The 22035-nt window shown below is 46.8% G+C and overlaps 1 protein-coding gene across 1 annotated transcript in view; it reads left to right on the forward strand.

Annotated features, from left to right (window-relative positions):
• The window catches only part of RNF150 (ring finger protein 150), a 166604-nt gene extending 152701 nt beyond the window's left edge, over positions 1-13903 (forward strand). Inside the window, exons 6-7 of the mRNA XM_049770088.1 lie at positions 3755-3965; positions 13316-13903. Of these exons, the coding sequence (XP_049626045.1) occupies positions 3755-3965; positions 13316-13434 (330 nt within the window). The 3' untranslated portion in view covers positions 13435-13903. The remainder of the gene's footprint in view (positions 1-3754; positions 3966-13315) is intronic.
• Positions 13904-22035: the final 8132 nt, after the last annotated feature.

Raw genomic sequence — 22035 nt, forward strand, 5'->3', positions numbered from 1 at the left:
TGTTCCTTCCTCATTGCAGAATATAGAATGTTGAGGGCTGGAGAGATGGTACAGGTTGTCTTGTACTCAGCTGATCCAGGTGTAAATAAAGCCTGGCATGACAAAGGTACCCTGAACGCCGCCAAGAGGAAGCTTGCACACAGCCAAGAGTGACCCAAAAGCAAATGAAAAGGACTTATTCTCCGTGGACTTCTAGAGTCCCTACTTGGCAATCCCCCAAAAAAACAGATTGGGGTCCTGAAGTGGTCCCGTCTATCCCCTTAGTCTGCTGACTTTTGGTGCCCCAACTGCAAAGTCACTTGTGTGGCTCCAGCTTGAAGTAAAAAGTGGCACATTGCCTCTTCAGACTAAAAGTTGTGCATTGTGCAAGCAAAGTAGAAATCGCTTGCCATGACCAGAGAGACAGTTCACCATGCTAGACCAGGAGACCCAGGATTGATCCTGGTATCCCAGATGTTCCCCCTGAGCACTGCAAGAAGTGATCCCCAAGCACAGAGCAGTGAACAGCCCCCTGATTACTGCCCACTGTGGCCTCCCAGCCCATAAATAAATTAAAGATACTGTCAGTGTCCTCATTTGAAAAACTGAAAAAGCCACTTTCAGTCGACATGAAATGTAACCCCAGATAGGTGCTAGCCAGGTCACTGTCTCACTTTGCACACTGCACACTGCTGACTCTAATGGGGTAGTGTGGGGGGGGGGGGGGAATCTCTAGACTCTTGAGAACACTCGGTGCAAGGCAGACACAGCACTTGATCGTCTTGCTCAGGATCTTTCAAAGCCTTTTAAGTATCAACCCTATTGGTCTTTGGTCAGAACAAACCCAGGTGAGCTGCATTAAAGCCAATTCCCTCCCCTTGACAGCTTCTGCTCTTCTTCACTGAGCACCCAGTGCTTGAAAGAAAAGCGAAGTCGAAAGCCAGAAAATAGTTGGGCACATTTTCATTCTTAGGCCAATTTCTCTAAGATGAGAGAAAGTAAAGCTTTCAACCACTGACCATGGTGGGAAAAGCAGAGAGTCACAGAGCTCAGATCCAGAAGCTGAAGTGCTTGGCACTGTGAAATCTTCCTTCCTTTATTCTGTTTTGCTAAGAGACACGAAGCTCCAGGCCAAAGTGGGACCTGATGTTGTCAGCTGCATCTTATTCCCTTGAGCATCATCATCTGTTGCATGTTCCTCTCTGTTCAGTCTGGAGGAGGAGCAGGTACTTATGAGGTGCTGCAGAGTAACAATGGGAGACCACAGAGGCTGGTCTTCCATACCACATAAATTGGTCTCCTTGCCATGAAAGTCAGTCTTCTATGCCACAGAAGCTGGTCTTGCACAGCCTGGCATGTAACTTTTCTTCCAGTTGAGTATCAGGCAATCTCAGTTTATGGAAATCCCCATGTGAATGGTAAAACTCCAAGTTCCTACCCACTTAAAGTAGGTGTTCATGCACTTTCCCTAGGCCAGCCCACACAGCAGTGCCCATACTGTGGTCACTTGCAGGCGGCACTTGGCATCCTCTAAGACTTAGAGGATGTTTTTGGCTGATTTCCATTAGAGATATATAAACTGGGTTTTGTCCAAGTATTCTGGGTGATGAATCCCTCAGAGGGGATACCAACTGAGCTAGTGAATGTTGGTCTGTTAAATATTAAAGCAGAGCCACGTTATTTATATCTGCCCCCTTCAGTCCTACAAAACTCAGTAGCTCTTTTTCTTTCTGTCTACTAAAGATATCAATAGGTTCCTTCTAGTCCAGAGTCCAGCAAACATTGTGCATCACAATGTATTTTCTTTTCTTTGTTGGTCTTTAGGCCACATCCAGAAATATTCAGGGCTCTTGTGTTCAGGGATCACTCCTGGCAGGCTCAGAGGATCATATGGGATACTGAGGATTAAACCAGGCCCAGGCATGTGCCCAGTAAGTGCCCTACATGCAGTACTGTCTCTCCAACCTCAATATTAATGTTAAATAAAGAATGAGGGTCAAAGAAGTAACTCAGGTGTCAAGAGTATGTGGACCCGAGTTTGATCCCTAACACTATATGGTTCTTGAGTTCTGCCAGAACTTTACCTGCATGGTCGGATATCCCTGTATCCCCTGAGCTCTGATTCAGGGGCACCTAGAAAAATAAAGACATTAAAAGAGCAAAGCCAGCAATTGGAATCAACTATTTGAAAACTGTATTCTTGAGGCTGGAGAGATTCTACTATGTTGGCCTTTCATGCAGCTGACCTAGGTTCAGTACCTTGTACTGAGTACCTTGTACTCCATATGGTCCTCAGAACCCACCATACATGTTCCCTTAGTACAGAGGCAGGAGTAAGGCCTGAGCATTACCAGGTTTTTCTCTCCTCCCTAAAATAAAAATTTAGCAGAGGCTGAAGAGATAGTACAAGGGGTTAAGGCACCCACCTTGCATATAGCCAATCTGGCTTGACTTCTGGCACTGCACATGATCCTTTAAGCACTGTCAAATATCACTCCAGAACACTTTCAGGGATAACTCAAAGATTACCCCTATAAAAACTCCCAGCAGAAGAGATATAACCCTATTCAACATCCTCTTAAACTGCAGCACTTGGTTCAAACTGTCAAACTTGAAGGGTGGGTTTGAGCCAGTTCTAGAGAAGCTCACACAATGCCTGGGACCTGTCAGTCCAGATGGCCCCTCCCCACATTTATGGGTAGAAGATTTAACTCAGGGAATTAGTCAAATACAGGGCCATTAAAAGTTAGAAAATAGGGTTTGGAGGGCAGAGTTATGGCACAATGGTTTGGGCATTTGCATTGAACACAGCCAACCTGGGTTTGATCCCTAACAATGCATATAGTCCTCTGAGCACAACCAAGAGTGACTGCTGACTATAGAGCCAGGAGTAACCTCTGAGCATCTCTAGGTGAGCCCAAACATAATTTTACAGAAGAAAATAGTGTTTTCCACAGCTGGGGCTGTGGATGATTTAATCCAGAGCTTTGATCTGTGTGTGGATCTGTCTCCCTCAATCCCCTGAGGCTGACTCACCCCTTGCTGACCTCAGGCCATCAGAGCACTTGCTCACAGTGCAGAGGTCTTGGGGTGATTATCAGGTTGATGGTGACTTCCTCTCCCCAGAGTGAGCACTGAGTAGAAGGAAGAGCTGTGCTGATTAATAAGTGGTGTGACTAGAGCCAGAGTCATAGCATAGTGGGGAGGAGCTTTCCTTGCATGTGGCTGACCTGGTTTCCATCCCTGTCATCCCATATGTTCCCCTAAGCCTTCCAGGAGCAATTTCTTAGCACCAAGCCAAGAATAAACCCTGAGCATTGCCTGGTGTGGCAAAACAACAAACAAACAAACAAATGGTATGACTGCCCTCAAGTACCCTGTGTAAGGATATTCTCTGCATTTGGACCTTCTCACTCCACCCAACCAAAAAGCAAGATTTTGAAGGTGTTTTTTCTTTATTTGCAGTAACAGTAAGGGGAATGTTCTTTTTCTGGAGGGGTGCCACACTGGTGACGCTCAGGGGTTACTCCTGGCTATACGCTCAGAAATCTCTCCTGGCTCAGGGGACCACATGGGAAGCCAGGGATCAATCCCAGTTCCATCCTGGGTCAGCCACCTGCAAAGGAAACGCCCTACCGCTGTACTATTGCTCCTAGATGTTCTTAAACAGAGTAACTCAGGAGAAGAGGAAAGGACTCGGGACCCCACTAAGACAAATCTCACACTGTCATTCTCAATGGCAACTGCTCAAACAACTGCTTTTCTCTTCTCTCAGCCCAATGCCGACTGCATGGACGACCTGCCCACCGACTTTGAGGGGTCCCTGGGAGGCCCCCCGACCAATCAGATCACAGGCGCCAGCGACACCACAGTGAATGAAAGCTCTGTCACTTTGGACCCAGCTGTCCGGCCTGTGGGGGCCTTGCAGGTGGACCCAGACAGCGACCCCACTCCGCAAGAGGGAGAAGGTTTCATCAGCGCCAACAGTGAGTCTGGCATGGGGGAAAAAAGGGGGGTTTCTCAAAAAGAAACACAGTGTTTGTGTTGAATATTCCCAAGCCGGGCAGCCAGTGGGGTCTCACCTGCACAACCCAGTCACAGGGCTTCTAAACCAGGGGTCAGACCAGCCTATAGCAAGCAGGCAGAGCCCCAACTCAGTCGGCATACATAGTAGCAGTGAAATTTATTGTTTGTTTTCTTTTTTGTTATATTTTGGGCCACACCCAGTCGTGCTCAGGACTTACTCCTGGCTGTGCACTCAGAAATCACTCTTGATGATGCTTGGAGGACCATATGGGATGCTGGGGAACGAACCCAGGTCTTCTGCTTGCCAAGCAAGTGCCCTCCATGCTGAATTATCACTTTGGCCCCAACATCTAAACTCTCTTTCTGGTATTCTCCATCTCCTGAATACACTGTAATCAGAAACCATTTTTTGTTTAATAATAGTCATAAAACTTCAAAGAGGCTACATTAGCATCAAGATGGAAACTACAGGAAGTTGCACAAGAATAGTGGCTGTGAGCCTTTCGACTTGTGGTGGTGAAGGTTCAACAGCATAAATATTAACACTATTGATTAAAAAAAGAGAAAAAGGCTTATTTTGAATTGAGAAATAGCACCAGGGCATAGGTACTTCGCTTGCAAGCGGCTGACGAGGTTTTTCCTGCCACTGTGTATGGTCCACCCAATGTGATCCCTGAGTGCAAAGTCAGGACTAAGTCATGAATACAGCCAAATATGAGACCCCCCCCCCCCCGCCATCCCTCAGTCTTAATTTGGGGAGGATTTGGGACCACACCTGGCAGCACTCAAGAGTTAATCCTGGCTTTGCACTCAGAAATCACTCCTGGGAGACTCTGGGGACCACATGGTATGCAGAGATCTAACCCCTGTCAGTTACATGCAAGGCGAACACCCTCCCCACTGTGCTATGGTCCCCCAAATTTTAATCTTAAAAAAATGGAAACTGGAGCCAGAGCAATAGCACAGTGGTAAAGCATTTGCCTTGCACATGGCCGACCCAGGACAGGCCTGGGTTCAATCTCCAACATCCCATATGGTCCCCCAAGCCTGCCAGGATCGATTTCTGAGTGTAGAGTGCTACCAGGTATGGCCCAAAAACAAAAAAATAAATAAATAAACGGAAACTGTGGAACTAGAGTGAAAGACCACATGGATAGGGTGTCTGCCTTGCTCATAGCAGACCCAGGTTCGATCCCCGACATCCCATATGGCCCCCTGAACATTCTAGTAGTAATTTCTGAATGCGGAGTCAAGAGCAACCCCTGAGTGCTACAGGGTGTGGCCCTCAAACCCCCTCTAATAAAGAAACCTGACTGGAAGCAGGAAATTCGGTCTTTCATGGTTGCTCTTGTGGGTGGGGGGTTTCCTCGGGTGTGGGAGCCATACTTGGCAGCAGTTGCTCCTGGTGGTGCTCCAGGGCTGTCTGGTAGCTGAGAGGCACCTGGACAAGGTATTTGGGCTCCATTCCACCAGTCCTATCACCAACAGCCAAAAAGACTCTGCTGGACCAGCCCCCTATGTGAGGACCTCGGATGACCACGGTCTCAGGCATTGTTCTCAGAATGTGAGCCTGTTGCCAAGCAACTGTGACCCAGCTGAGAGGGAACTGATGTTGCCTCACCAGGAGGTGATGTGTTTAATCTCACCCTCCATCCCTGTGAACTTGTTTTCTTTTTAATGTTATTTTATTTTTACAGAAAATGTTCTTTTTTTTCTTCTCAGAGAAATAGTTGAAAAATATCTCAGGACTGGAGTGTTAGCATAGTGGGAAGAGTGCTTATCTTGCACACAGTTTGATCCCTGGCATCCCATATGGTTCCCCCAGTACCGCCAAGAGTGATCCCTGAGTGCAAAGTCATTGCCAGAAACAGAATTTTAAAATTAAGGCCTCTTTTTTTTTTCCTTCAACGGAAGGAAATGTTATTTCTGCTTCCTAGAAAGGAAGGCTGAGTTCAGGATGTCCATTCCGCAAAAGAAGAAACCCTTTCTCACTGGGCCCCAATTTTGAGGTAGGCCACATCATGGGTGAAATGTTCATGGTTTGGCCCATTATTCTATTAGGGATTTTTCTTCATTTGAAACCATTTTTTTTTCATGATACTTTCATCAGATATAGCGTCAGCTTTATTGTCTCGTGTAATTTTTAAGGAAAATGTGTGATTATCACCTCAGAACTTAACTCAATTTCACTTGCCACAGAAATATTAGTTGCTCTAGACATGGTATGAAAAATTCAGTTTAATAAAATAGTTGAGTACTAAAAAGTAAATTTCTCTATTCCTGTGGATTTATAAAGCAGAGAAGCTAAGAGCATTTAATCACTGTTCTTAAAGCAGCAGGAATAAGAAATCTTAATATAAGCTTTCAAGGAATTCTTTTCTGGCAAGAAAAAAGACCTGGATTCATGGTTGATAATCCTTGCTAAGATCTCAAATCCTAATTCACCCATTATCTCTTGTTTCATTTTCAAATATTCTTTTGGGGTGGGTAAGTGGGCCACCCTGAATCAGCTCAGGAATAATTCCTGGACCTGTGCTCAGTGATCACTTCTGGATGCATTCAGACTAATTATAGTGCCAGGGATCAGACCGGAGTCAGCCACATGCACTTGCCCTGTTTTATCTTTGTGGTGCCATCAAAACATTATTTTTTTCTTTCTGGATTTTGAGCTACACCCAGTGGTGCTCAGGGATCCTACGCAGGATCCAGGATGCAAAGTCTGCACAGTAGCCCTTTGAGCCCTTCAAAACATTCTTTCACAGTAGAAAGAAATAGTTCTGCACTTGTTTGTGGGATATTAAAATAAATAGTAGGAGATTAATACCCAAAGATAGTAGAAATGAGGGGCAAGGAATGCAGTTAGGACAGAGAACGGACCACTATGACAATAAGAGTTGGAAATGATCCCTCTGGGCAAGAACTACATGCTGAAAGGGGATAAAGTGATAGGCATGATACCCCTTAGTAATATTATTGCAAACCATAGTGTCTGAAAGGAAAAAAAGGAGAGAAAGAGAAGGAAAATGTCCGCCATAGAGGCAGACTGGAATGAGGGTACAGGGAACGAGAGGGAACTGGGGACTTTGGTGGTGGGAAATGAGCACTGGTGAAGGAATGGGTGTTAGAACATTATATGACTGAAACTCAACCATCAACGAATTTTATTCTGATTCAATAAAATAATTAAAAAGAGGGTTCAGAGTGATAGCACAATGGCATGGTGCTTGACTTCCATGGAGGCAACCAGAGTTTAATCCCTGGTGTCCCAAAGGCCTCCAAGTTTGTCTAGGGTGATGCCTGAATGCAGGAGTCAGGAATAAGCCCTGAGCATCCCCAGGTATGCCCACCCACTCACACACACACACACACACACACACACACACACACACACACACACCAAAATAAAGGAAAGAAACAATATATGTTAAAAGAAAAGGAGGGAGGGAGGGAGGAAACTCATTTTTGTCTAATGAAAACTGGAAGGTGAGAAGCTGTTCAAGTCCCAATTATTCCAGAACTGAGCTCCCTGGTTAAACTGGTTTCCACAAAGAAAGGTGGGAGGACAAGCTTATTCCAGACTAACAGGATAGACTCAAACATCAAATGACAATATACCCACAGAATATGAGGCAAGACTGAGTCCTTCATACTCACCTATTCCTGAAGGAACCTTCTAGAGCCATTCAGATCTATAACTTCACATGAATAAACTCCCAGGTTTATCTCTGAAACTGACCAAGTCTTTCCTAAATCTCTGTGGCCATGGAGGGCAATGAGAGTTGACAGTCTGACAAGCAAGTTGAGATTCGTTTCTTCACAGGTAGGAAACTATGTTCTCGGTGCCCTGGAGGTGGGGGAGCAGAGAGAGAAGTTGGGAGAAGGTAACTCTGCTCTGAGAAGGCTGGATAGACTGGAGACGTGGCCAAAAGGGCTGGAGACTAGACATTGCATGCAGGAAGCTCAGCTTCAATCCCCAGCACTGCAGGATTCCCTCAAGCATTGCTTGGAGCACCCTTGAGCACTGAGCTGGGAATAGCTCCTGAGTCTCCAAAAGAGGTGTGGATTCCCAGAAAGCTAGGAAGGTACTTAGAACAGGGGAGCCAGTGAAGACTGCAAAGCATTTGGGTCCTCAGTTCACTCCCCCACCCCAACAGTGGTGCTGGGACCAGCCATATGTAAAGCAAGTCCCCTAACCCTTACCTGATCTCTCTGGCCCTGTGAATGAACTCGATTTTGAAGGAAACTCAGGGCAGTGCCATTTAGTAGGTGGAAGGATGTGCACTGCAATATGTGTCAGTGAAGGTCAGAAATCTATGTTCTTCCAAGCATAAGTCACCAACAGGAAAGCAGGACTCAAGCACTAAAGATGGGCTTGCCTAGTCCCAGTTCCTTGGGAATGATGGTATGGGCACTTGCCATCCTGGGAAATAGGGAGACGAGTACTTTGCAAAACTGTAAGGGTGATTTATTATTTATCTTCATTGTCACTGGGCTGCACAGCTGCAAAACTAAAAGTGATGGAGACAAGGAGTCAGGTTGGACACTTCTGAGGGTGGGTGAAGTGTCATCAAGCCAAGGCCCAAAGCCAGGCTCACTCAAATGGTTCTCCTCAATTTTCCTTTCATCCTTTGGCATTGATTTATTCTAGATTAACCCACCATGAATGAGGGAAGACTACCTGACCAAGACCTAATATCGGCTCAGGAATAGAGAGTCACTTTGGCATCACATAGACCTAGGTCCTGGGCTAGTCACTGACTGACTGTGATCAACTCACTTAACCTCTCTGAACCTCAATTTCTTGGTCACTAAAATTGTCCAACTAAGACCAGTGTGGTGAGACTAGAATCAACCCACAACTCTACAGCTGCTGGCTTCAGGCCCAGCCTCGGTAATTCATAAATGTTCCCTCTCTTCGGGGCACAAAAGCACCTTGGAACACGTACACTGGGCTGGCATGACCCAGGTGCCCGCTGGAGCAATTGAAATAGATGTTGTTATAAAAATAGCCTCAGGATACAGATTACTTTATTTTGCCACATATCTTTTCATTTTTTATAAAACTAAGAAAAAAGGAATAAAGAAAGAAAGAAAAATAAATAAAGAAAAAAACAATGCTGTTGGGGAAAAAATAAGGACAGAACTAAATATCCAAGCAAAAGTCAATGACAATAGAATCAAGGGACCTAAACTTTAACAATCTATTCTTAAATGGGCCTGTTATACTGGCAGGCCAAGGGGCAAAGGGGGATGGTATAGGATGCACTCTGGATTTATTGGTAGAGGAAGGTTGACACTGGTAATAGGAATGGCCCTGACTCACTGTATATCTAAAATTCAACTATGAGGGGCTTTGTAGATCACAATAGTTTCAATAAAATAAAAAAATTAAATTAAAATTAAAAATAAAATAGCCTCAAAGATGGGCTGAAGTGATAGCACAGCAAGGAGGGTGTTTGATTTGCATGTGGCCGACCTGGGTTCTATCCCTAGCATCCCATATGGTCTCCTGAGCCTGCAAGAGTAATTGCTAGCACTGAGACAGGAGTAACCGTTGAACACTGCCAGATGTGACCCAATAACAAAACATAATCAAACAGGAGCCAGAGTGATAGCACAGCTGGTAGGTTGTTTGCCTTGCAGCTGACCCAGGTTCGATTCTCAGCATCCCATATGGTCCCCCGAGCCTGCCAGGAGTGATTTCTGTGAATAGAGCACCACAAGGTGTCACCAAAAACAATAAATAAATAAATAAACAAATAAATAAAAATAACCACAAAGCATTAAACTCAGGCCCATCCCAGTGACTGCCAGCTCAGGCTTCAATCTTATCCCCCTTTGCTGGGACTGAAAACTGATGTTACAGTATTTGTCTTCATACACCAGAATGGCTTTACTTCCTGAGTTATCTCTGTAGTTTTTTATTTGAGTCCTCCTGAGAGGTAAACAGAAGTCTTGGTCACCCAATGTCATAGACGATAAGGACAATCATGACTCCTTCTCATGCCTCTTCCTGAGAAACCTCCCCAGGTATGAGTATCATGGGGGTGGGGGTTGCACCTGTCAATCAGTCCTCTTCCCATTAGTGTCACATCCTAGAAAGATAGACTCTTGTGTCTGCCCACAGCTCCATACTGCTTCAGCTCAGCTCCCAGCAGCCCTGCCCAGCCTCAGCATTGGTGGCTCACCAATCTACAAGGTGGTTTGTGGCTGCACCAGTCATTTCAGACATACTCAATCTAAGTGTTTCATGTGCTATACATTAAACCTCCAGAGATAACTTTGGAGCCGACATGGGGAAGAATTAGTGGGTGGAAATCGCCATATGAGAGCCAGAGAAATATTCCAGTGGACAGAGCACTTGCCTTGCTTGCAGCTGACCCTGGTTCCATCCCAGCCCTGTGTGGGATGGAACTTACTAGGAGTAACCCCTGAGCACAGAGTCAGGAGGAAGTCCTAAGCCCAGTCAGGTGTGGGATACCAAATAAAATTAAAACCCTCCCAAATTTTAGCAAAAGGCCCCCCTCTGTCCACCTTAGAAAACTCACTAGAAGGCCCCTTTGTGTATAGGAGAAGAAGCTGGTTCGTGGCCTCTGAAGTAAGTCCCACCGCCTCCTCCTCCCTGTCACTGGGGATGGGGGGGTGCTCAAATAGAAACTGGAGGGACTAGAGTGATAGCACAGCAGGGAAAGGTGGTTTACCTTACGTGGACCACCTAGGTTTGATCCCCAGCATTCCATATTGTTCACCAAACCTTCCAGGAGTAATTTCTGAGCCCAGAGCCAGGAGTAACCCCTGAGCACTGCTGGGTGTGGCCCAAAAACAAAAATCAAAAAATAAAATAGAAACTATATTGTGAATTGGGATAATTAAACAGTAGAATATTTGCCTTGCATGAGAGAAGCCCCAAGTTTGATTCCCATCCTAAAAAAAAATTAAAAAGAAAGAAGAAAAGCTCTAGTGGCTTTTCTCAGGATAGTCACACCCTCACCCACAGCTCCCAGGCCCAGTGCAGGTTATGGCTAGGCCACACTCACTAGTCTGGGTTAGCCTAAGAACATCAGCATGGGGATCCTTTCCTTCCTCTCCCTCTGTAGTCCTCCATGGAACACACGTCAGGACTCCAGGCAATTCTGCCAGCTTCTCTGTATTTACTTGCAGGTGCACACACACACACACACACACACACACACACACACACACACACGTCCATGCATGTCTTCAACCACCAAGAGAAATTATACCTTATAGACTCTAAGGTCTCTAAGGTATGATTCTAGACAGAGAGTTCAAAGGGACAGATGTCATACTTGAGTCTCTGCAGTGAACAACTTGGCAACCAATGCTGCGAACACAATTCAAGTAGTAGCCAGTTTCAGATGGTTCTAGAACTATGTATGCATGGCCAGCCTGAGGATGCTGGCAGCAGAGGCCAGCCTGCCTCCCTCCCTCCCTTCTAAGGCTGCTGGCTGGCCCATGTCCTGGCCTGGCAGCACCTTGGAGATGAGCCACATCCCAAGGCAGGGCACCACAAGGTCACCCTTTGCAAGCCCACATTCAGGGCCAGTTTTAGGGCAGCAAAATTTTCCTGAACACCCTCTTTGGCACCGCCTCTGGCTGGCCACTCTTCAGCTCCTCTGCCTGGGAAAAAAAAAAAGCACAGGCTCCGAAGCCACTATTTGTGACTCGTGGAACTATGGCTGGTAGGCAGCACTCCCTGCTGAAAGCAGCAATTGCAGATTTGTAGACAAAAGTCATATACATGTTTTTATTAAACACATCGTTTCTTTATCTAAATAAAAGCTTAGATCTTGGGGCTGAAGAAATAGCACAGTGGCATCTGTCTTACAAGCAGCCTATCCAGGACCTAAGGTGGTTGGTTCGAATACCAGCATCCCATATGGTCCCCGGTGCCTGCCAGGTGTTATTTCTGAGCAGATAGCCAGGAGTAACCCCTGAGCACCACTGGGTGTGGCCCAAAAACCAAAAAAAAAAAAATGTTTAGATCTTCATCAGAGCTGTCAACACCAGAACGTGCTGCTATCCCATGAACTTTTAAGGGAAAGTCAGATCACAAGAATGCTGGGACACCTAGGAAGAAATTAATTAGAAAATTGAGTTTGGATGTTTAAGCAGAAGCACCATGGATTAAAAGGCACATCTTTCCTGTTAGGAAACAGAGGGAAATGGGTGCTGGTAATTTCATGCCTGGGCATGCACAAGTCTGTATGTGCATGTGAGAGAGTGTGTGCCCACGCATGTGCCAGAAACACATTCTAGCTGCTTATACAAGCACACATATTTACATGCACCTCTGTACATTTCTGTCACTCACACACACACACACACACACACACACAAACACACACACACACATCTGCAAAAGAATAAAACAGACCAGAGCGATAGCACAGTGGGTAGGGCATTTGCCTTGCAAGAGGTCAACTTATGATCAATTCCTGATATCCCATATGGTCACCTGAGCACCACCAGGAGTGATTCCTAAGTGCAGAGCCAAGAGTTACCCATGAGCAAAAACCAACAACAACGGCAATGACGAAGATGATGATGATGAAGAAGAAGAAACAGTGCCCAGTGCCTTACATAATCAAAATGAATTAAAAACTTGAGATCTAAAACCACAAATTTCTAGAAGAAAGCAGGTGGATTAGCCTTTTGTTGACTAGTTGGTTCCCTTTGGGACCAAACTCAGCAGTTCTTGAAAGTTGTTCCAGTGCTTGGGGGTCACTCTCAGCAGTACTCAGGGCATCATACAGTGCCAGAGAGCAAAGCTCGTGTTCCTGCACACAGAGCATGTGCTCCCACCCTTGGGCCACCTCACTAGCGTATGAATAAGTTCCTTACTGGGAGTCATGCAAGGGAAGTAAGTGATTTAGCTCCTGGACTATCTCTCCAACCACTAGAGATATAGATACAAAAACAGACTTTGTTGTTGTTGTTGTTGTTGTTAACAAAACAGCTTTCTTAGACCATTTCTTGTGTGTGTGTGTGTGTGTGTGTGTGTGTGTGTGTGTGTGTGTGTGTGTGTGTGTGGTTTTGGGGTCACACCTGGCAGTGCTCAGGGGTTATTCCTGGCTCCAGGCTCAGAAATTGCTCCTGACAGGCACGGGGGACCATATGGGACGCCGGGATTTGAATCGATGACCTCCTGCATGAAAGGCAAACGCCTACCTCCATACTATCTCTCCGGCCCCTCTTAGACCACTTCTCATCATTTGACCATCAGGGTTGTGAAGTGCAGTGGGCAGAGCTGAAGCTCAGGCCTCACCACCTCTCTTTTTGTCCTCAGGTGAGCAGGAGCCAGCTGTGAGCAGTGACTCCGACATCTCCCTCATCATGGCCATGGAGGTGGGTCTGTCTGATGTGGAGCTCTCCACTGATCCTGACTGTGAAGAGGTGAAATCCTGAACCTACCAGGGCCCAACAGAAGGTGATCGGACTCCAGGGCACAGGAAGGAGGAGCATCCTAAGATGGGGTCTGGGGCACATTCAGCTCCAACACCCCTTGGCCACCCCAATGCTCTGCTCTGGAATGGTCCCCAAAAGCAATATCCAAAGTGGCATCGGCCAAGCCTTCCTGGCCTGTGGTCCCTGCAGCTGGAGCCAGAAAAGCCTGTTTCCTTTCTACAGCCTCACAGGCCCACAGGAGTCCCTGTGTGTGAAGAGACTCTTTGCAGGGCCTTCCTTGTTGTCACTTTTTCCATGTTTTGGTTGAGGGTTGTTGTTGGGTTTTTAGGGACGATGAGTGGGATGTCCCCAACATCCCCCCACAATTCACGCCAGCTTTGAACCCATTTGGGTTTAATCTCTGAGATGAGCAGCCCAGCCCTCCCAGCACTGGAGGGATGCATGGCTTTGGGAAGTGCCTCAACCCCCCCTTGCAACTCAGAGACCAGTTTTCCTGATGAAGAATCTAAACATTTTTTGAATGGATCCCTCCCTACTCACCCCACAAGCTCCAAGTTTGCACCTTCATCTCTGACCTCTCAGCTTCCGGATGACTGCCAGGACCCCACACCCTGAGACACCAACTCTTAGGGGATGCATCCCCTGGCCTGGGTCTTCCTGTCTTTGGCTGAAAATAGAAATCTCGGAAGCCTTTTGCTCTTCGTGGCTGGAGAGCATGTAACTGGGATGGACGTTTTAGTTCTGGAACAAGAACAAGTTCTCTTCTCTGCCCCATCTTCTTCTCTTACCTCCCTCACTAGGTCCTGTGGGAGCCACCACCTTAAGTTCCAGACACACCCACCCAACAACCAGCACAGTGGGGGCTGTGCCCCCATTCCCACACACCCTGAAGAAGGATGGACGCCACATCTCGGGGCCCCCACACATGACTTCATCCTGAGGGAAGAGAAGGGGTATGATTCCGTGAATCAAGAGAGTATGGAGTAAGAATTGTTTCTCCTGGCAGAAAATGACTGGGGCGGCGAGGATGAAGAGATGATACAGTGGGGAAGGCATTTGCCTTGCACCTGGCCAACTAGGGTTCATCCCTCGCATCCTATCGAGTCCCCAAGCACTGCCAGGAGTAACCTCTGAAATTGCCCCCCCAAAAAAAAAGAAAAGAAAGGAAAGTAACTGGGAGAGGGAAGATGTTTGAGGTGGAAAAACCTACTCTCTGTCACCTATTGTGGCTTCTATTCTTTGTGGGGACTGGAACAGAGAACTGCTATTTATTTTGGAGGGGGACATTTTATGGTAATCCCACAAAGATAAGGAGAGGAGGGAGTGGGAGAACTCATACCCAATAGGAAGACCAGGCTACCAAGTGTTTGAACCCTGTTATTTGTATCTCAGGTGAGGACATTTTCACCTCCTCACACAAATAATTTCTCCTCTAGCCCACAACCAGGAATGGGTTTGGCCCTGAGATCTCACTGCCTGAGGCAACATGGAAGCAGAGGCTTGGGTGTTGAACCAATAGGGTCACTGTGTTCACCTCCCCCAAAGGGTCCTGCTCATCCACAAAACCCGTGTCTGGTGGAAAGTCAGAGCAGTAGGGAGGCTACTGCTTGCTAGGCCAGAGCAGCTCCCCCAGAAAGTGAGGGGTATGACCAACCACCATCTGCCTCCCCACCACCTCCTTGTGGACCGGGCCCTCCTTTGCTGGGAAGATCCATTTTTTTGCAGATGGTGGTGACATATGTCAGATGCCTGGGGGCTGAAGTACTGGACACAGGACATTTGGCAGTTTGGGCGGGTTGGCACAGAGGAGCTGAGGAAAACTCAACCACTCAATGATGAGGTTTTAGCTCAAGTCAAAGGTTTGTTTTGTCTTGTTTTCAGCCCTAAGAGGACTCACACTTGCCATATAGAACTGAGTATGGAAGCAAAGAATCTTAGACACTGAGTTTCTCTGGAACCTGCAAATCCTCTGCTGGGTATGGGATTCTCCACCCTGGTGTCTCCCTTTTCTCAATCAGCACAGCTGGGCCCCATCTCCCCACTCCTTCACTCAACTCTCCTTCAAACCCATTTTGCTGTTAACTTTGGTCAGGTAGAGTTTCCTTTGCTGTTGATTATTTGTTTTGTTGTTGAAAAAGCAACAAAAAGACACAGAACTACCTTCCACAAAAGAAATAGGTTGAGAGCCCACGCTCAGAGAGCCGGCGCCTTTGGAATGTTCTCGTTCAACCAGATCCTGTTGGACGTGTGGCCCCTGTTCCTACAGTGGCCAGGATATCAGAAATCAGGAATCTGGGTCTGTGATCCCTGGTGGATGAGATATGGGTGGCCAAGGGCACAGGAGATCATCAGAGGCTTCAGAGGCTTATGAATCACCCTAAATGTGTCTTGATCCTCAAACCTCAGAGGTTCTTCACCTCCAAAGATTCAGGGGAACCCCGTTGGCCTGATAGTTTCACTAGCATGAGAGTGTCCAAATGAGATAAGAAATAGCCTTTCTCCCTGGACTCTGCCACCACCTCATCTTCAAAGGCAAAACTTAACCCTTCACAGAGTGTGTCATGGAACCCTCTAGAAATACATGCAAGAGGCCAGAGAGATAGCATGGAGGTAACGAGTTTGCCTTGCATGCAGAAGGATGGTGGTTCGAATCCCGGCATCCTATATGGTCCCCTGAGCCTGCCAGGAGCAATTTCTGAGCATAGAGCCAGGAGTAATCCCTGAGCGCTGCTGGGTGTGACCCAAAAACCAAAAGAAAAAAAGAAACACATGTGCAAATGAGCACATTTTTCTGAAATATCTAGACCAGTACTGTCCAAAAGGAACAAAATGTGAGTCTCATCTGTGCTTTTTAATTTTCCACCTGGAAGATGAAGGGTAGCATCAGGTCCCCATCAGTCCTTCTATGTCACTGAGTTTCCATCAACTTCTCCATCATCCAAATGTGTGATTTTCCTGAGCTCAGTCCTCAGGTCCCTCAGGTCTCCACGTGTCATGAACCAAATGCTCAATGTGATCAGTAGAGAATCTTCCAAACCCACGTGGGGTTTATGCTCACAGCCCAGCCCCAGGGACAGGACAATTGAAGCCCACTCTGAAATGTCACCAAGTGCAAACCTACTTCCCTCCAGAAAGAATGAGACAGGACCTGACTGCCACATGAGGAGCCTGTGTTGAAGGAATTAAAGATTCACAGTGCCCTTTAGGAGATGTCGAACTCCTCACAAAGGCCCACTACCCTTTCTTACTACTTCTCTGACCAGTGATTTGGAGCTTCACACACACACACACACACACACACACACACATACACACACACACACACACACACACACATACACACACACACACCATATGTAGATTTAAGTGCTGAAACAAAATCCCGCCTCTCACTTGTCAAACACACCCTTTACCCTGAGAGGTAGCCAACAAAAGCCCAGTCAGTGCCCTCCAGCCTTACTTCAACCCAATTTCCCTTCTTCCTGGTGGGCCAGTCTGTCCCCAACCTTTAGCACCCCCAAACCCCACATATGGGATACACGGAGCCTGGGGGACACAGGTGGGAAGTTACATACAAGACCGTGTGGCCTTATTGAGACAAAGACTTGCTACTCGCTGCCATTCTCCCTCCACCTGGTGAAGTCGAGCCCCTCAAGAACCTACCCTTAGCCTTGATCTCAGTACCCACTTTCATCCCAATGCCAAGAAGAACATTTCCCTCCTCTCAGAAAAACTTAGGTTAGAGACTAAAGATGCTGCCAAGGGCTAGGGAATATCTTGCTTCCAGGTTTGATCCCTGGTACCACTTGGTCCCCAATGCACTCTAGAGGTTACCCTAAGACACTGTTGGGTGTAACCCAAGAATGTTTAATCAAGAACTTAGAGTCACCTCTGGAAACTGTTTTATTCTGTTTGGTAAGTTGTTGGAGGAAAACTGAGCCCTTATTCAGAGTTTAGTGTCTCTCTACTTTTTTGTTTTGTTTTGGGCGACTCACACCTGGCAGTCTTAGGAGTGACTCCTGACTGCACTCAGGGATCACGCCTGGTGATGCTCGGGGTTCTATATGAGATATCAGGGTTTGTACCCAGGTTGGCTACGTGCAAGGCACACTACAATCACTCAAGCCCCAGTGTCTCACACTCTGACTACTGGCTCCATTCCCTGCTTGTCATGGGGCTGGCCTTAACCATAAAAGAAGCCACAGTATCTAGAAGTTTTTCTTAGTACCTCTTCTGACCACTTCACCACAGCCACACTTCTCAAAATGAGGCAGGACGATGGAGAGTCTATCTTGGGCTCTTCTCATTATAAGGATCTAACTGGGGCTGCTTCTCATTGGTGAGTTTAAGTTAAGTTACTTTTTATTGATGAGAATCCAATTTAAGCTACTCTCATCGGTGAGAATCTAACTTCTCATTGGTGGTCCCCCGAGCCTGCCAGAAATAACCTCTAAGCACCTCCTGGTGTGGCCCCCCCCAAAAAAAAAAACCTTGTGCATGGCTCTGGAGTGACCTAATTTTCATAATAATAATAATAATAATAATGTAATTCTATGGCATTTAGTCATCCACTGAATCTTCAATTTGGCTGAAAATATAAATCTCATTCCATCAAAATTCTCTTAGATGGGGCTGGAGCAGTGGTGCAGCAGTAGGGCGCTTGCCTTGCATGCAGCTAACCAGGACAGACCTTAGTTCAATCCCCAGCATCCCAAGCTAGGAGCGATTTCTGAGTGCATAGCCAGGAGTAACCCCTGAGCATCACCAGGTGTTGTCCAAAAACCAAAAAAAAAAAAATTTTTTTTTCTTAGACACTGAGGGACATTCTCTAAGGAGACTGTGTGGTGCATCGGCCTCTTGGGCAATATTCAGTTATATTTTTTACATGTTCTTAGGTTTCACTTCCTTTGCCATCTGCATTTTGGTTTTTTGTTTTGTTTTGGGGCCACACCCAGTGGTGCTCAGGGGTTACTCCTGGCTATGCACTCAGAAATTGTTCCTGGCTCGGGGGACCATATGGGATGCCAGGGATCAAACTCAGGTCTGTCCTGGATCGGCCACGTGCAAGGCAAAGGCCCTACTGCTGCGTTATTGATCCAACCCTTGCCATCTACATTTTAATCTCAAACACACACACTGCCACCGTGGCTCTGATTGCCACCGTGACTACTCTGTGTTTGAGGAAAAACTAGGTTATTTTAAAGGCAAATTGACTTTCTGAGGGAGCGAGTCTCAACTGCTGCAGACTTTTCACCAGAATGCAGTCAGGGAGCAATACTAGAATGCTGCCCAACCCTGCCATCTCCCGCCCTTCATCTCTGTGACCTGCTTCACTGCCTCCAGGCTCAGAGTTTTGTTGAAGAGAGGTCTTTGACTATGCTGTGTCTGGGGTCCGTCCCTTCATGCTTCTTAACACCTAAGGGAGGAAGTTGGTAGGGTAGGTACCAGCAAGAGGTGGGAAAAGGGTTTCCTAAATGTGGCCTAGTTCCATCACAGGACATCTGAGGAGACCATAAAGGGGGTGGGGGCTGGAATGAGTTCTATAGCCTGAAGACAGGGAACAGCTGGGAGACACCCCACCTCCACTCAGGTTGCCAGTCAAAACAGGAAGGAGGACTGAGGGGAAAGAAGCCTTCCCCCATTAAGCAAGTGTCCATCCATGCTGACAGCTTGACTGGATTCAGCTTGCAGTCAGGTTTGGGGGACATAGAGGTGTTTTAAGGAGTTAAATGACAGAAATCAGGGTTTGTCTGAAAAACATCTTGATTCTGGAATAAGAGGGTGAGTTTCTCCTCTTCCTTTCCCTCCACTCCCCACCCTTCCTTTCTTCTGGCCCTGGAAAGGGAACCAGAAGTTGTCTCTCCTCACCACCACCGGAAGTAAGCTATCTGCACCAGAAGTGGAGTCTCCTCATACCCACGCACTCTCTTCCATTTTGGGGCCTCTAGGTGGCGCTCAGCGACCATTGCCCCCCTTCAACCCCTAACAGTCATAGCCCCAAAGTCAGAGATCACACATTCATTGAGGCTCAGGCCCTTCCTTTAGAGATCCTGGCCAGGCCTGCTGTGGCCTGGGACCCGCTGCCATCAATTGTCTCTGTTCCCTCCTTCCCTCACCCTCAGGCCCACACCTGCCAGTCCCAGCACTTCACCAAGAGGTCCCTCCACAGTATGGAGAGTAGGCTTCAAACCCTCAGAACTACAGGCTCATGGCCCACTGGTCAGGATTGTGGAGGACAAACAAGAGGCACGGGTCATCTGTCTCTCTAGAGGGCTGCAGGGGGCAATATGAGCTGGGACAAAAGTCCACAGAGAAGGCAACTGAGTCCAGGCCAGCCATGCCTTTGCATTGGTGCTGGAATCCTGGTGTAGAAGAGAAGAGTCTGTGCAGTGAGTTGAGGATCATGTGCACTAGATAAACCAAAGATTGCTTGCCAAGCAACAGACACATTTCCACTCTGACAGTGATCGCTTCGTAACGAGAAAGTGAGGGAACCCCTGTGAATAAAGCAGAAGCCAGGGTAAGGCTTACTCCTACTCCTGCTGGGCTGGTGACCAACCTGACCTTGGACAGAAACCAGGCAGATGTTTCCTGAGGATGCCTGCCCCGTCCAACGTCCAGTGTCCGCAGTGCGGTGTTGCTTCCAAAGTTCCAGACCAGCCCAGAGGCTCATCAGGCAGAGTATGGAACAAGATTTTCTTGGTGAATGTGAAGGATTTTTTGTTTTGTTTTGTTTTGTTTTGTTTTTGTGGAGCCAAAGAATTTCCCACTTGTATAAAGAGCCTATTCCTGGGAGGAGGGGGGAGGTGCCAGCTCTTTGGGAGCAAACAGCATCTGTTTGGTGTGTGTACGGGGAGCAGGAGCCATCTCCCATCATCCACTCTCTTGGGACACGGAGGCTAAGTGGTCTTGGCAGATGTGGCACTCCCGATGTCCTGAGATGACTTGTCAGGGGCAGGGCTGCCCTCTGCTGGATTCATCTCCCCAAGTTCCCAGGCATCCTTTACTTTCACCACATGGAAGCCATCAGCAGCTCCCAGCTCCCGAGGAGCAGTGACCCCTGATTTAGAGAGGTGGAAGCAGCCCTCAAAACCCACCAGTGGCCAGAGCCCCCTTTTCTTTGCAGAGTACCCTGGTGGCGGCCCCTTTGCCTGCAGCCCAAGAGGCCAGGATTTACCAGTTGTGCTTCTGGCTGCAAGGTGGGGTGTCAGGTAAGGGGCCTGGTGGTTCTGTAACTTCTTTCAACTCTCTTCTTGCCCAAGGGCAAAGGAAGATCAATAAAACCTGCGTATGAATGTGCATGGTGTGACCCCCATGATGTGTTTTGTACATGTACATAATCTACTCCTGCTTCTGAGTGGTGGGAGGTGGAAGGTCCCTTTTTAAAGTAGAGAGAGATTGAGGGGTGGGGTAGTGGGGAGGGGTGTTTATTTTTCTAGTGGGGCATCCCTTTTATTTAGAAAACTTGAAGTCCTTTGGTATCTGTGAAGAGTTACATTCCATTCAGTTCTAGGGAAATGGATTTCACTCTAAATTGTCATAAGTCAGGAGGACAATCATCGGCTTCCAGGAGAGCCTTCTAAGCAGTGTAGACTAGGATAGCAAGAGCCTGTGGGAGTAAGGGGGCAGGGAGAAAGGGGAAGAACCCAATTCCAACTTCTGTTTGCCCCTTTGTGTATAGAACATCATTTCTAAGAGCTAAAGATGTGTGACTGAGAATGAACTTTCGATTGTGAGACCATGAGACACAGGTCCATGGGTCATTCTCTAGTGACTACAAGTGAAAAGCCCTATATTAAAAGAAGGGGGGGGGGCACATCAGTACTTGGGTAGTACTTTTTTCAGTTCCCCTGGGAGGCATCAGTGGTCCCATCTGCGCCTCACATATGCTCAGACCATCCTCTGCTCCACCTTCAACTCATGAGATTTATTTGCCACATAGGTCAAAATCATTAGTTCCTCCTGCTGGTGTTTGCATGGGACCTTTTCATTTGGACTTTGCTTTGCTCTTCCTTGCTGAAACAAAATTAGTAGGTTGATTCCATAGCTACTTTATTACCCCAAATAACATTGTTCGTGCAGTTACAGACATACTTAACCTGTTTGATAAGACAGTGTCTTTCTTTTCTAAATAAATCTATTTTCTTCCCCTACCTAACTCCTTCCAAAGCACTTTATAGCTCTCTTAAAATACACGAAGTTTAAAAAAAAATGTCTCTAAAGTATTTGTTTTTCTATTAGATGCGGACTTGTATTTTGCTTTATTCTCTATGTGCTTGGAGAACAGACAGTTTGTTTCCTACCAGGCAACAGAAGAAATGCCCATTGGAAACAGTCAATCACAGGACATGGCTATTTTTGTTATATAGAAGATTATTCTGTAAATGAGTGCAACTGTGTTCTTATGTACTTGTTTTAAAAAAAGCATTTGCAACTCAAAAGGTTTTCAAAGAATTGTGAATTTCAGGAAATTTCATGGCGAATAAAATTTTGGTTTTGTTTTTTTAATAAAATGCAATCAGATGTTTTGTCTTTCTTAATCTTGTGGCCATGTGACCTAGGTTCAGCCACCAGAGGGCAGTCCTGTGGGTTTCCGGGCAA

The sequence above is a fragment of the Suncus etruscus genome, chromosome 3 (assembly GCF_024139225.1).
Source record: "Suncus etruscus isolate mSunEtr1 chromosome 3, mSunEtr1.pri.cur, whole genome shotgun sequence".
Lineage (NCBI taxonomy): Eukaryota > Metazoa > Chordata > Mammalia > Eulipotyphla > Soricidae > Suncus > Suncus etruscus.